General features: G+C 42.8%; 1 protein-coding gene across 1 annotated transcript in view; it reads right to left on the minus strand.

Moving 5' to 3' along the window:
• TENM4 (teneurin transmembrane protein 4) overlaps positions 1-14,161 on the minus strand; it is a 431,524-nt gene that overhangs the window by 99,268 nt on the left and 318,095 nt on the right. The window contains exons 14-15 of the mRNA XM_012651003.1: positions 7,694-7,720; positions 31-177 (exon numbers count right to left, since the gene is read on the minus strand). Coding sequence (XP_012506457.1) covers positions 31-177; positions 7,694-7,720 — 174 coding nt within the window. The remainder of the gene's footprint in view (positions 1-30; positions 178-7,693; positions 7,721-14,161) is intronic.

Below are 14,161 nucleotides of genomic sequence, written 5' to 3' on the forward strand. Positions count from 1 at the left end.
TACGGGGGCCCATGGGTGCCAGAGTCCTACCTCCATCGTTGTCTTTGCTGTCACCACAGGCGGTTTCCATGGAAGTGTCACAGCCCGCTCCTCTCCAGCCCAGCTGGCAGACACAGTGCCACCCATTCAGGTCCAAGGTACATCTGCCATTACCATTGCACAACCCAGGGCAACCCTCTGCAAGACAAAGTACACAGAGTCGAGGTCTGATCTCCCCGAGCCAATTGCCGTTACACACACTCTACCTGTCAACTCTCAAAACGCTTTCACATCCATCAGCACATTGATGCCACAGCAGCCCAGGGAGGCAAGTGTCATTAGGAATTGCCGCTTTGCAGAGAAGGCAACTGAGGCTCGGAATGGTAAAAGGACTTACCAAAATGGCACGGTCAGAAGTGGCAGGGATAGGCCTGAAACCCACACCTCCTGCATCTAAAACCCCCTCTTTCAATCTGGATTCCAGAGCTGGAGTCAGTGGACGTGGGCCTGGCAGAATCCAACCAATAGAGCTTTTGCCTGATCCTTGCTCTTTATTCATCCTCGTGTGTTTCTCCTGTCTCTGGTAGCTGTTTGGAACAAAGGAAATACCTCTTTGTTTACTCCTCATGTCCCTCTGCACTTCTGGGTGTCATTCTAAAGGACTATACTTTTTCCAACTCTTGTTACCAGGTCAATTTTATTGCGCCTTAGGCATGTCATTAATTTTGTCTTATTTTCTCCTAAACAACTGCTTTTGCTTGGAGGAAGAGGGCTTGAGTCTTTTTCTCACCATCTTGTCTGGAGCTACATTTAAGAAGAGGGCTCTGCACCCAGAGGAGCCCCAGTGACTGTCCCAAAAGAGACTAACTAGGGCTGTCTGCCAGTGCAAGGCGGGTGCGTGCAGGCTGCTCTGCTCCCATTACTTTTGTCTGCACACCTATCTGCCTGTCATTTGTTAAGCACTTCTCTGAGCCAGCACTGGAGGTATGGAAATGAATAAGACCTATTCTTATTCTTGAGGAGCACGCAGCCTATCAAAGGAGACAAATTCGTGTAAGCGAAACATTTCACTGCTAGGTGCCCTGAAGGAGACGTACAAAATATGGTGGGAACTTAACACAGGAGTGGCCATCCAAGAGGGCTGTGGATGATCTAATCAAGAAGGATCAGACTCTGAGTTGGTTATGCTTTGATCATATGATAAGGTGGGGAGTTTTTATTGCTATTAAAGTAGATACAGGGTTTTTATTACCACCCTTTCAAGCCCCTGTGAATCTGTGGCTCAGAAATCTATGTCTGAGAATATGTTAAGTTACATGGTTCACTTCAGCTTCTATTTTGCTGCTTGGTTTTCATTCAAGCCCTTACTTTAATAAACCCGCCAACCCCTTCTCAGAGGGGCTATCAAAGATCACCTGTCACTGTCATGTCTTCCATCTTCTCTTTGCCCCTGCTCAGTCTCAGGGAAAGGTATGATGTGAAAGCACTCTATTAGCTATAGAGCTTAATTTGTTTTATTATCATGAGCAGCAAATTGCTCCAAATATGGCTACAAACTGAATTTTCTGCCATGAAATAATGGAAAATTGACCCATTATTCTTAAGTGGGACAACGGATGTGAAAGTGGCTGTCTAGCACAAGACTTGGCCCACGGTGGGCACTCACTAAATGGCTGATCAATCAGAATCTAAGACTTTAGTACTTCAGGGACTTTTGATAGTTGACTGTCATTCCAAAGTGAAAGAAAAGAACATGTTTATTTACACTTGAGATGTTCAACACAGCACACAATCAATCAGTCTGGCCATTGTGTTTTCCATTTAAAGGAAGAAACATTTATCAAGTGTGTACTCCAAGCCTAGGAGGGACTCCTTGAGAAGTTTGGAAGCATATGTAGACTATGTGGTCTCCGCACAGCAGAAGCCTGTTGGGAAAGATGGGAAGACACCAGCATGTCCACCCCCAAAAGTGACTGAGAAAGAAGTGGGCTCCAGGAACAGCGCTGTGACATGCAGGTGACTACCTACGCATTCTAACTTGGTAGCCAACATCAGCCACCCCTAGCGATCTAAGCAATCATAGCCTCCTCCTTTCCCCAATTAGTCTCATTTCAATTTTTGTCCACATGGCTGGGCACAGTGGCCCATGCCTGTAATCTCAGCACTTCGGGAGGCTGAGGCAGGAGGATTGCTTGAGGCCAGGGCTTAAAACCAGCCCCCCAGGCAACATAGGGAGACCCGTCTCTACAAAAAAAAATTTTTCAATTTTTGTCCAAAGGCTGGGACTTATTTTTAATTAAGCCTCATTTGTAGCTGGAATTAGTCTTGGAGGAAGTAGGTTCCAATCTTTAAGAATGGTAATAAACTGCTTTCTTTTGCTCTAAGATGTAGCCTCTTATAAGATGCAAAGAATATCTCTTGCTAAGACTGCAGGCTTGAGAGCCATACCAAAGGCTGGCTGTGCCAGTCAGTGGCTGTGTGACTCAGGCTCATTGTTTAATTTCTTTGAGACTCAGTCTTTTTACTTATAAAATGGGGGTATTGGAAGGATTAAATAAGATTATGCATGTCTGATACACAAAGCCTGGCATACAGCTCAAACGCGATATCTGAATCTTCCACTCACCTTTACCTTCTCTCTATTTTAGGCAGAGGGATATAATATTCCAAGTTGTACCCATAAGCTCAGGTAGGGCTCACAGAAAGGCAAAATAGGAAATGGAGGCAGTTATCTAGATCAGAGTCAGCAGACTTGCTCTGTAAAAGTCCGGAGGGTTTAGGCTTGTGAGCCACATGGTCTCTGTTGCAATTACTCAACTCTGCCTTGTAGCCTGTAAGCAGCCACATGCAATCTGTAAGTGAATGCACACGGCTGTGTTCCAATAAACTTGATTTACAAAACTAGGTGATGGGCCAGATTTGGTCTGTGGGCTATAATTTGCCAAATCCTGGTTTAGATGCTTCAGGACAGTGATGACAATGACAATTGCCATATACTGAAAGTCTACTATGGCTGGCTACTCCGTTAGGCACTTTACAGAGATCATTTCTAAAATAAGTAACTTGTTAAAATTTTCAGATCCCGATTTTCTAGGGTAGTTCCAATCTCACACCACATAGTTCTAAATTTTTTAATACAAACCGTGTGTTATAACAGAGCAAGGACTTTGGAGTTGGACAAATTTCAGTTCAAATCCCAGCATCATCATTTTACTTATAACCTCATGTGATGACTAGCAAATTATTTAACTCTAAGCTTCAGTTTTCTCATCTGTAAAATGGAGACAATGCCTAATTCAAAGAGTTGTTGAGCAGATTAAATGAGAAAATGTATACAAATCATTTCTCACAGTGGGTAACATAAGTTGCATTCAATAAATGGTAGCTATTATTATTATTGTTGGATGTATTTGTTTTAACTTTGTATAACTTCACTAAGAAATTCACAAACAAGAAAACCCTTTGCCTGCCCGAATTGCATCAATGTTTGGGTTAAAAGCTATGGTCCTCATAAATACAACCTTGCCAAAGAGGGTTAAGACAAGCCCGGTATTTGTCTTCTGGGGTTACGGGGTCCACATGCAGTGTGGTGGGAGGTGGCTTGATGGGTTCAGGGCCGTGAGTCCCTGTGCATGCCACCATCTCATGCTTTCCTAGCATACTGTCCTTCTCTCAATAGCCATTGTCCCAAGTATACTTAAATGACCAATTCTGCAATCAGTTTAATTGTCTTACTCCCTCCATTAGAATGTACTCTCTATAAAGGCAACCTTGGGGCTAGACCAGTGCTTGCACATAGCAAGCACTCAGTATATATTTGTTGAAATGAATCAATGAATGAGATAAGAGACCTAGGTTCTGGTACCTTCTGACTCACTTGTGGGTAAGTTGGGAAAGTCACTTTCCCTCTTTGGCCTCAGTTTTCTCAATTATGAAATAAGGGTTTGGATGAGATGATCCATTAGGTCCTTCCAGCATAACTGACCCCATAGAGAAGGTCAAAACAATTTCAAATTTGATGATTCTGTTCTTAAATTCAACAAACCATACTCAGCAGCTACTATATGCCAGACCTTGTATTAATTCTGGGGTATACAGAGATGAGATATATCCCCTGCCCTCAATAATTTTATATTCTATTTATCTGTACCCTACTTTGTTCCAGGAAGAATTTAAAATGGGTCTTTAATCTCAAACGATACTTCTCAAAGTGCACTGTGTGAAATACTAGTTTCTATGAGGTCCTCAAAAACAAGCTTCTGTAGTCAAATATGTTTGGAAAACACGGCATTCTATACTCTTATCCTAGAAAGTCGCACTGAATATCAATATATTAAAGGCTTTGAAAAGTTTTATCATAAGAAACCTGCTTACTTGATTACTAGAGCATTTTCCAATTTGACTTTAGAACTCTTTCCCCCCAACAACCCTGTAATATTCCATTCCATGAAAGTCCCTTTGGGAGCCTTGCTCTAGTGAGCCGTGAGCACACAGCACCTGTACACACATTCCATGATGCTTGGAAGCTGCCTGAAGGAGCAGGCGTTCTCAAGGAGGGTCAGCCCTAGATGTGGAATCACAGGGGCACTATCCACAGTCAGTTTCTTCAAATGGACCAAGTTATACCCTGAGGATCTGCACTGTCTTATTGGTTTCAGAGGGACTTTGAGTACCTGTGGGAGGAATGAAGTTTGCTCTTATCCAGCAATTTGCTCCTGGGAAAATCACAGCCCCATCAGCCAGCATGAGGAAGCCGCCTCCAGGGGGACTTGCTGACTTCCTTAAAGCAATATGCCCATCCTTACCCACTGCTGAGGCCGATTAATTCCACAAACCCTCAAACTCATCAATAATTCAGAGAGCCCAAGTGACATTAACAATCCTTTCTGGAAGGATCATACCAGGCATTTACTAGAGCCAAAATAATGTAATTTTAAGGGTTAGAGAAGGGCTGAGCTTTTCAAAAGAAACGATGCTCTTTAAATGACAAAGGTCTGCTTTATTGTCAACCTTCTGCTTAAGCCCAGGAAGCAGCCCCCTGGCAGCTGCATCAGTGCGACTAGAAGACTTTCAGAATCTTGGAAGGTATTTATCTTTTAGTGAAGTGGCAAGGGGGCTATGTGATATGCCTATCATATAAAAAAGTGCCCTGTTTCTTTATGTTTTGCTTCTGTCCTCTTATACTTCTCTCCACATTCACTTCCCTAGACAGAGTCAGCATCATCTCTTACCTAGCTGACAGCAACAGTCTGCTCACTGGTCTTCTCGTCCTCAACATTCCCCCTCTTCTTTCACAATATGGCCAGATGGATTCTTCCAAATCCAAACGTGATCAAATCATCATCCTGCTTTTAAAAACCTTCAGCGGCTCTCTCATACCCTTATGTTAAATTCCACAATCTATTATACAAAGCCCCTGACCAAATTGGGAGGGGGGGTCTCCTTGCTAAGTGGCTCTTGGCTTTTCCTTAACCCTCATCACGCTTTGTTGGAATTCTTATTTTAGTGTCTTCTCTGCTACACTGCAGGGACACCAAGATCAGGGACCATATCTGTTGTGCAGTTTCCACATTTCCTGGCTTTTAAGGATTTCAACATATTTGTTGAATGAATGCTGTTTCTTTAGTCTCCACCAATAGAACAGGAAAGCAATGAACAAAAGCTTGTTTATCTCTGAACTGCAAAATACTCCACTCTGACAAGTCCTGAGCTTGCATGGTAAGGTCTCTGAATTCTTTTTTTAGAATTAGTATCCATTATACCAGAACGTCAGCCAGATGAGGGCTTCGTTCAGACCTAGATTTTTCCAAGAAACATTCATCTTTTAAAGCAAGTTGTGATTCGTTGACCGAATCCAACTAAAGGTCTGGTGATGATATTTTCTGAACTAAAGATCAGAACACGTGGTTTGAGAGCGCATATGGGCCACTTCCCAGTGATGGTGCCAGTTTGGAAGATATGGTTTGGAGGAAAACACATTGGAAATTATGGGACATTCTTGGTGACTTACGGTGATAGAAAGTGGAATGTTGGAAACGTGGACAGGCCAGGAAATCCAAAGTCCTGGCTCTGTCACTTACTGGAAGTGTGACCTAGGATGAGCCACTCAACTCCCTCAACTTCAGTTTCCTTTTTAAATCAAATGTGTATAATTATATCTGTTCCCTTAAAAAAAAAATCACAGACTCACTTAAGGCTCACGGATGTGAAAAAACTTCACATAATAGGAAAAAAATCTAACAAATAGATGGTAACATAATTAAATTCAGTCCATCCTGAAGATTCCTCTGATAATGTGTGAAATACCTGTTTTAAAGAGGCTCAGAGGTACTTTTTCTCGCTGGAATGATTTTATTCTCAGCTGAGGACCAGCGCATGAAACGGGAAGGCCCCTGCTTCCCACCCACCCGACGGGTCTTAGCAACACTTTTGTTGTATCGGGCAACGTTGTCCCAGCCGAAAAGCATTTAGTCAGTTATGTTTCCCTGAAACCTTTTCCATACATTTTCAAACAGCAGTTGCTCTCTCTTGTACAAAGCCAATTTAGCCTTTTGTTTTACAGTTTCAAAAATTAATCTGGCTAATGAAGTCCTTCTCCAAATCAGGAGTGTGAATAAGAGTAAGAATATGATAAAATAGCATAATTCACACTTATTGAGCTCCTACTCATATTCTAAGCACTTTATATTCATTATTTCACTTAATCCCCATGCTAACCCTGTGGGGTGAGTCCTGCTAGCTTCCTCATTGTATAGCTACAGACTCTCAAGTGAAGAGAGGCTAACTTGCCCAAGGTCACCCAGCTCATCAAGTGTTGGAGTTGGATTTAAACCCAGGCAGTGTGACTCCAGAGTATGTGTCCCTAACTATTGAGCACATATTTCTTACCAGGTGCTGTGTTAGGGTCTGAGGATAAAAAGATGAATATGACATGGTATTTCTCCTCAAGGCACAGAGAGTCTTTTAAGAGCACACATATCTGCTCATTCTGAGACTTATTCTTACAGCAATGAGGCCTATTTGGAAAATTAGGCACCATCTAATTAATGTAAATGTTTAAATTGGAAGGAATTACTTTGCCTTTAGGGAACACTCTTCAAAGATAAAACTTACCAAAGTCAGGCCTTCTCTGAAAAGGGAAACAAACCAACCAACGAAACAACCATCCACTCCCTGAGGTCAGGGGTCTGCTTTTCCCCTTGTCTCCAGAGCCTGGCCCGTGGGCCTAGTACACAGTGGGGGCTGCATATACGGTTGCTGGATGAATGAACACAACAGCAATAGAATATAGTCCTTAAGATTTCTGAACTTGCTCTTGGGTCTCTCCTCTCTCAGGCCACCCATCCTGGTTCCCAGGATCTTAATTCTGATGGGCCAGAGGTCATAAGGAATGGGCAGGGTGACATGAGATGGGGTGGGAAGGGCGAGTGCTGCATGTATGTGGGGAGAGGAGAGGACAGCACCACAATGGTAATGTCACAAACAGATCTGAGCAACCTGGGAGGAGAATGGCACTCCAGGTATACCAACTACCTTGTGACCAAGGGCATCCCCTTTGGGCAGTGGATGCTGTGACAAAACTGGGGATATAGCAGCATCTAGACATCATGCTTATGGGGTGTATATACATTTTTATATACACATTTCTTCTTTTATGCTCACACACAAACACACACACAAAGACAACAGGAAAATAGAGGAAGGAAGACCATACCTTTAACTACCCTATCCAGATAGTGAGCTTGGGAGATAAAAGACAGGACATTTAAGGTAGGCTCGAGTAATTGCAATACTGCCTGCCACATAACCATGCCAGGTGCTAGGGAGACAAAGGGGGCTGTGTCTCATGTTTGGGACAGGGCTCTGTCACAGTGGGGAAAATAAAACCAAAGACAGGACAACACGAGAGGGGAGGAGGGAGAGCAAGCAATTCTCCAGAAGGGCCAAAAGGAACTTCAACTCATTCTGTGATCCAGGCGTTTGGAAACGTGATCATATAAATGAGAAAACATACGGATCGGGAAAACAGGAGAAAGGAGGATGGGAGGCTGCAAACGTGGCCACACTACTGCTCTGTTCGGTTTGCCTAGATTTATGGAAAACCAGAACTTGCCCCTTTGTCTACTCAGAGCAGCATCCGACCTCCCTCCAGGGGGAGCAGCTACACCAAGAACAAGTGCACCCCATCTGGGCAGAAGTGTTCCCAAGAAGCTGGAATTTAGAAATATGCAAAATTTGAATAATCTCTGATATGCACTAAGGAATTGGGTTGAGTCTTTGGTCAAATACACTGCTAGATTATCTGTTTGCTATTCTTGAATTTTCCACTTACACATGTGCCCACACATGCTTGAATGCAGAATGCTCGGTGTTCTAAGTAAGATGCCTCCCTCCTCTGTGCATCTTACACAGAAGGGGAGGTGCAGGGCAATGGAGGTCACTGTGAAAAACAGGAAAAAGAAAAGCAAACCTGACTACTTCTCAGTGCTTATTAACTCGAAAGATAGAATGATGTGTGCTTTGTCTTCCAACAGAGGGGTTGTGTCCAAGCCTTGAATTATTTGGCCATCTAAGGTCTCGCTTACTTGTGAGGATGGCTGTCAAAGATTGCTCTGAAATAAATCCCACTGTGCATCCATGTGGGTGCCTGGCTGTGTGTGTAGAGCAGGGCAGGCCTCTTCATTCCCAGCACAAATCAGTAAAACCATTCCACCTTCCCTACCTAGGCTGGAGTCATGGCGATTAAGAGGGGCTCCCCTTTCCCTGTGTCCCTACACCTCCCCCTAGCATGTTCCCACAAAGGCAGATAGTCTGCAGCCCCCTGAAGGAGCTGATGCATTCAGCCAGGCTGCACGCCATCCTCAGCTCCGTTTTACACATCAGTCGAAAGCCCATCAAACAGGACTGGACTGCAATGGTGTGGCCTTATCTGGAATCCCCAGGGTTCTATAAACTGTAAGAACATTCTTACTCTCTTCATAAAAAAATATAAATTTTATTTTTTCAATCCTCTGGATAAAACAGACATTGTTGCTGTTCATCAATATATATTAGCCTCAGAAGACTGGTAGATGCTCTTAGTTCAGGTATCCATGTGGTCTCTGTTTCAAGATGATATATGCTCCCAGAGGCTGCACAGCCAAGTGGAAAATTGGGAAGAGGAGATTTTAACTTGGCCTGCATGCTTCCCTTCATTCTTATAGATGCTCCACGAGACAGGAGGATATAAGAGGAGAACATGAAGGAGAGTGGCTTATTAAGCAGGAGTGAATAAACAAAGCTGTGTAATGCCAAACGATGAAAAATAGGGACAGCCCACAAGAAAAACAGTGTAGGAAACATCTCTGGCTAAGGGGAAAGATTTCTTGATTCTTGGTTCATCTGTCACTTTAGTCTTAGTCATGCTAAGTCATCTAATTTTGCAAAGTGCTCTAAAATTTCTTAGATATCATCTCCTAGGATAAACTATCAAAGAGCAAGAACACATAGGATCTCCTGGCTCAGGTGGTTTTCTTAGCTTTCAGATCTATAGAGTGTTTTGGAGAGTCCTAATCCTAAGTTCTTGTAATGACTCTGAATCCAGTTACAGAAGAGGTGGAGTGAGCCTAGGTTTCTCTTCCAGGGATGGCTAGGCTGGCTGAGATGCTATCACTGGGATCCAAAGGGCCATACCACCGTGCAGCATCCACTTTGAGGGAGTTCTCTGATGAGAAAAGCTTTCTTGACCGTCTCCAAACTAAATGGTGGTATCATGGCTCCGGTGGTGAGTAAAGATTATATCCACTCTATCCATAGGATCCTCTCCTCACAGCCATGGGCTGACTTCAGACAGGTCTCTCTCTTTCAATGCCATTTCACTTTTAAGAACCATATAGTAATGAAGGTCTCTATTAAATGTAAATATATTTTTAATGTCTTTAAAAAATTCTTACTAATTTCTCCAGACCACAGGTAGGAAGAGAAGCCAGTGGAAGTAATCCAGGCAGGCTCAGGTTACTATCAACAATTGTGAGTTTTTAGGAGACAAGAGTAGACATTCAAAACTTCAAATTCTGACTCCACAATTGAAAGAGATTCCTTTGCTACAAAGAGACCTCAAGCTGCGCTGAATCCCAAAGCTGATAACCACAGTTAATACCAAGTCCGAGAGTACTCTGGGAAGGGAATAGAGCTTTCTGCTTCTGGCTATTGAAAACGGAAGTGACAACCGGGTCTCTGAACTCCAATGCCATCTATTTATAAAAGGCATGTGTAGAAGTCTGTACTAGTGTTGCTTTCATTGTTTGAAAATCTTGGCACACATGCTCTTGAGTACAATCATTTTAAAATTCATGATTGTAAAGTACCAACTTTTAGAAAAGCTCATGAAAAGTCCGTAAGTTTGCATTATGGAAGGTGGATTCAGGACTTCATAAAACTCTGGCATCTTTTTCCTCAGGACTTCTTTTCTCTCGGGCCATATTTACTTATTTATTTATTTATTTGGCATTGCACAAGCGTTTCTTATGCTCCTGCTATATTCCTGTCACTATGCCAGAAGCTGGAGACAGTGGTGGCACATAGTTTTTATGCTACAGACTCCGAGCCTTTGGTGTGAGGTTGGTCTGTGAGGTCTTAGGTCTCTTTGGCATTTCTATACCCATCAACATGAAAACTTCTTTCCTTGACTTGCCTGCACCAACAGAAGTTTCCAAAAGTTTCTCTTAGGATAATCTCAAGAAGCTTCCAGGACCTCCTATCAAAGGTTATGCAGAACATGTCAAGAGGATCTCCATTCTTATTCTCCCGGAGCCTCAGGTCAACTCTTACAGCTGTACCACTGGTACACGTCAGGCCAGATTAAACAAGGATCACTGCAGCAGGTGACGCGTCTGGCGGTTATCATCATCTGAACTTCTTTCACATGGATGACAAACCACCAAAGAGATGTTCTTTTTAAGATCTTGGATACATTAATGCTCCTCTCTCTTTGGATGAACGATCTTGGTGAATAAGTGGTCAGTGGCACCCACCCTGAGAGAAACTCACAAAGCCCAGTAACTTTCCTGCAGTTTCCCATCCCTACCATGTGTGGGCTGAAATCTCCCAGAACCATCAGCAAATCAAACTTTTGCTCTGACACCGTGAGGTAGATCCCTGTACATTTTCTCTTTCTCCTTGTCAGCATCTGTCCTGCCAGATCACAGGTGCTATTGTGAGTGAATGCTTTTGAGGAGGGATAACCACAGGGTTATTGCAAAGGTGCTGATACCTTGTTGAGTGATTTGTGAGCTCTTGGGTAGGGATCATCTGATTACAAAAAAGAATCCTGAGAGCTACCATGCAAAAGTGGACAAAGTGCTCCAGAAGATTTTGTGGCCTTTCTTTCTAATTCCTCCTCATCGTGAAGTCTGGTTTTGCTCATTCAAGTAATTGCATCATCAGAGTAGTATTTTGATCTGTACTCCCAGAGGAGGCGTTTGTTTAAGAATCAGGATTTATATGATTGGACAGCTCTCCTGAAGTCTAGTAAAGAGTTCCGTATATTTGGCATCTTGAACAATCACAGCTTTGGGGTCAAGGTTGGAATTTTACAAATGTAATCAGAAGCTGGCATTTCCTACAGGTGTTTTGAGACTTTATAGATAAAGGGCACTGAGGTGAATAAAATAACCATTAAAGAATTGATCCAAAATGTTAGTAGTGTTTTCAAAGAAATAGGAAAAAATTAAACACCTTCTTAAATTTAACTATTATTTTCAGCTTTCTCAGAGGAAATCAGAGGTCAAGCCCCAGGTTTAAGGGACCCATAAAATTCCTTGAAAAGACATCCAAAAATATGTATTTGATGACTTGATGTTGAACATATACTTGAGAAAAAAATACAGATCAATCCATCTTACCTTAACTTCTGGGCTAGGAAAACTGAGCTTTATATATGCAATGGTGAGTATCAGCATCAAGAGCAAAACTGAAGAATCCCTTTTTCTTTGTGGGATATCTTAGGAGCACGCGACTCAGTTTCGTACTGTTGGTTGTGCGGTTCTGTGGGTAGCAGGGGAAGGGGCCAGAATTCTGTCACCCTGGGGACTATCTCCATCCACTGCATTCTGTGACCCAGGACAGAGAAACTGAAGTCCCAAGCAACCACGTGGTCTGCTCGTGTGCTTTCACGAAAGATCTTTCTTCAAGATGCAAAGAGACAGATAATTCCCAACATAAGGAATTAGGAGTGAATGTGAAGTATTCTTGCTGTTTGACAAAAACACTGTCATTAAAGAGGATGCCACTGTTAAATTCCCTTTTATTCTGACAACCAACCTCTCTTCAGAAAAATCCAGTAGCTTCCATAAAAGATAAGGTGGGCCAAAGCCTCCAAAAGAAGACATTTAATTCCTACCATAATAATCTGCTCTGGGAAATGTCATTGGGGTAAAAAGTTTCTTACGCTGGGGACTTGGCCATAAGGAGCCCAGGTTTGTCTTATTCTTTAAGTTCTTTATTCCTGCTGTAAAGTAATCAAATCCTTCTTTCCTGTTTAAGGAGGGCAGCCATGTGTAAATAAACAGGCCGTCCTCTCTCGCTTCCACAGCATGGAGGTCTCTGAATCAGTGTCTTGGATACCAGTTCTTTCTCCGATATGGGAAATGACTATGTTGCAGTGTTGGAACTAGCTGCATGATAATGGCCTATTGTATAATAATGAAATCTGATAACAAGAGAAAATTTAACACTTTGAATTTCTAACTTTTCACATCAGCAGTTTTTTTCTTTTCCTAAATTACCCTCGCAGGGAGTGAAGTTCCCTGGAAACATAAGAAAATGCTTCTTGTTCCCATCAAAGATTAAAGAAGGATTTCTCCTTTTCATTTCTACTTCAACAAGAAAAGGAAGGCACCTACCATTGTTCCTCTCATTTGCATCCCCTCCCCTCCCTTACATCCTACAAGGTTACTGAAGTGCTCCTTCAGCATGAAGGTGTTGGCTTTCTCTTGGGGATGCAGCTGGCCACAGCAGAGACCCACAGACACAAGGTTGCCATGCAGGAAAATTAGACAAGGACAAAGAAAACGCTCACCACACAATGAAAGGTAATAGAATTCTGAGCCAAAGTCCTTTCACCTGAGCCACTATGACTAGTCCATTACTTCTTCAATGTCCTATGTCATTTTGCTGGTATTTAGGACTGTCAACCTTCCTCTTCTATTGTGCACATTTACCTTGACGTATTTCTTATCTGGAGGGGAAAAAGCATCTGCAACCCCAAGAAGGAATCCGTTCTCAAAGAGTGACAACAGGATGCGCTAGGGAGGTAGGAGAAAATGGTTTGACTCCTTGGCATCAAAATAAAAGAGACTTTCTTAAAGCCAGGGTGATGCATATCCACAAGACGCTGTGTGTAGCGAGGCCTGCCCACAAGCCCTGGCAAGAATCATCTGTGATTGGACTAAAGGAGAATTTCCCTAAATCCCTAATCACTTGACTCAGATTAGATGCTTTTATCATATAAAAATGTTTGTCTGACACTTATAAATGTTTTGGAATTTTGGTAAGGTGAGCTGAGGACTCGGTAAGCAAGTGATAGAAAACAGAATGTGCTCTCTCTGAGCTCTGATTTTTTTTTTTATTTTATTTTTTAATAGGGATGAGCCTTCTTCTGGGCCAGGAGACTGAAAGGTCATTCTGTCCTTAGTCACCCAGAAAAGTGGAGGTGAGGGGAAAGCAGAGTTTATAGAAGAAGGTACCTCGGATGACTAGGGCCACCCCCCTCATTAAGGGGTTCCCAGGACAATCACGAGGTAGGGTGATACATAAAGAAGCCATCAAGTCACGTACAGTAAGATCACATGGCACAATCTGCTGGAGAAAAGCAGGAAGGGCTGCTGTCACCATGGAGTGGCTCTGTCGAGAATGGGGGCTGGGGCAAGTTAGGTAAAGAACTCTGAGTGCACAGCCTCTGGGAAGGAGCTGATGCCCCAGCAGAAAACCGGGGCTTTGTCGTGCAAGGACTGCAGAGCTAGCAGCTGGTGGAGAGAAAATCAAGCTTCAAACTCCTGTTCTACCTCTTTAAGTTATATGACCTTGAGCCTCAGGCTGAAAAAGAGGAAATAATACATACTGCTTCACAGGGTGATTGTTAAGAGAATAAAATAATACAGTAAAAGTTCTTAGCAGTGCTCAGCACGTTGTAAATACTTAAAAA

Source organism: Propithecus coquereli, unplaced genomic scaffold, assembly GCF_000956105.1.
Source record: "Propithecus coquereli isolate 6110/MARCELLA unplaced genomic scaffold, Pcoq_1.0 Scaffold344, whole genome shotgun sequence".
NCBI lineage: Eukaryota > Metazoa > Chordata > Mammalia > Primates > Indriidae > Propithecus > Propithecus coquereli.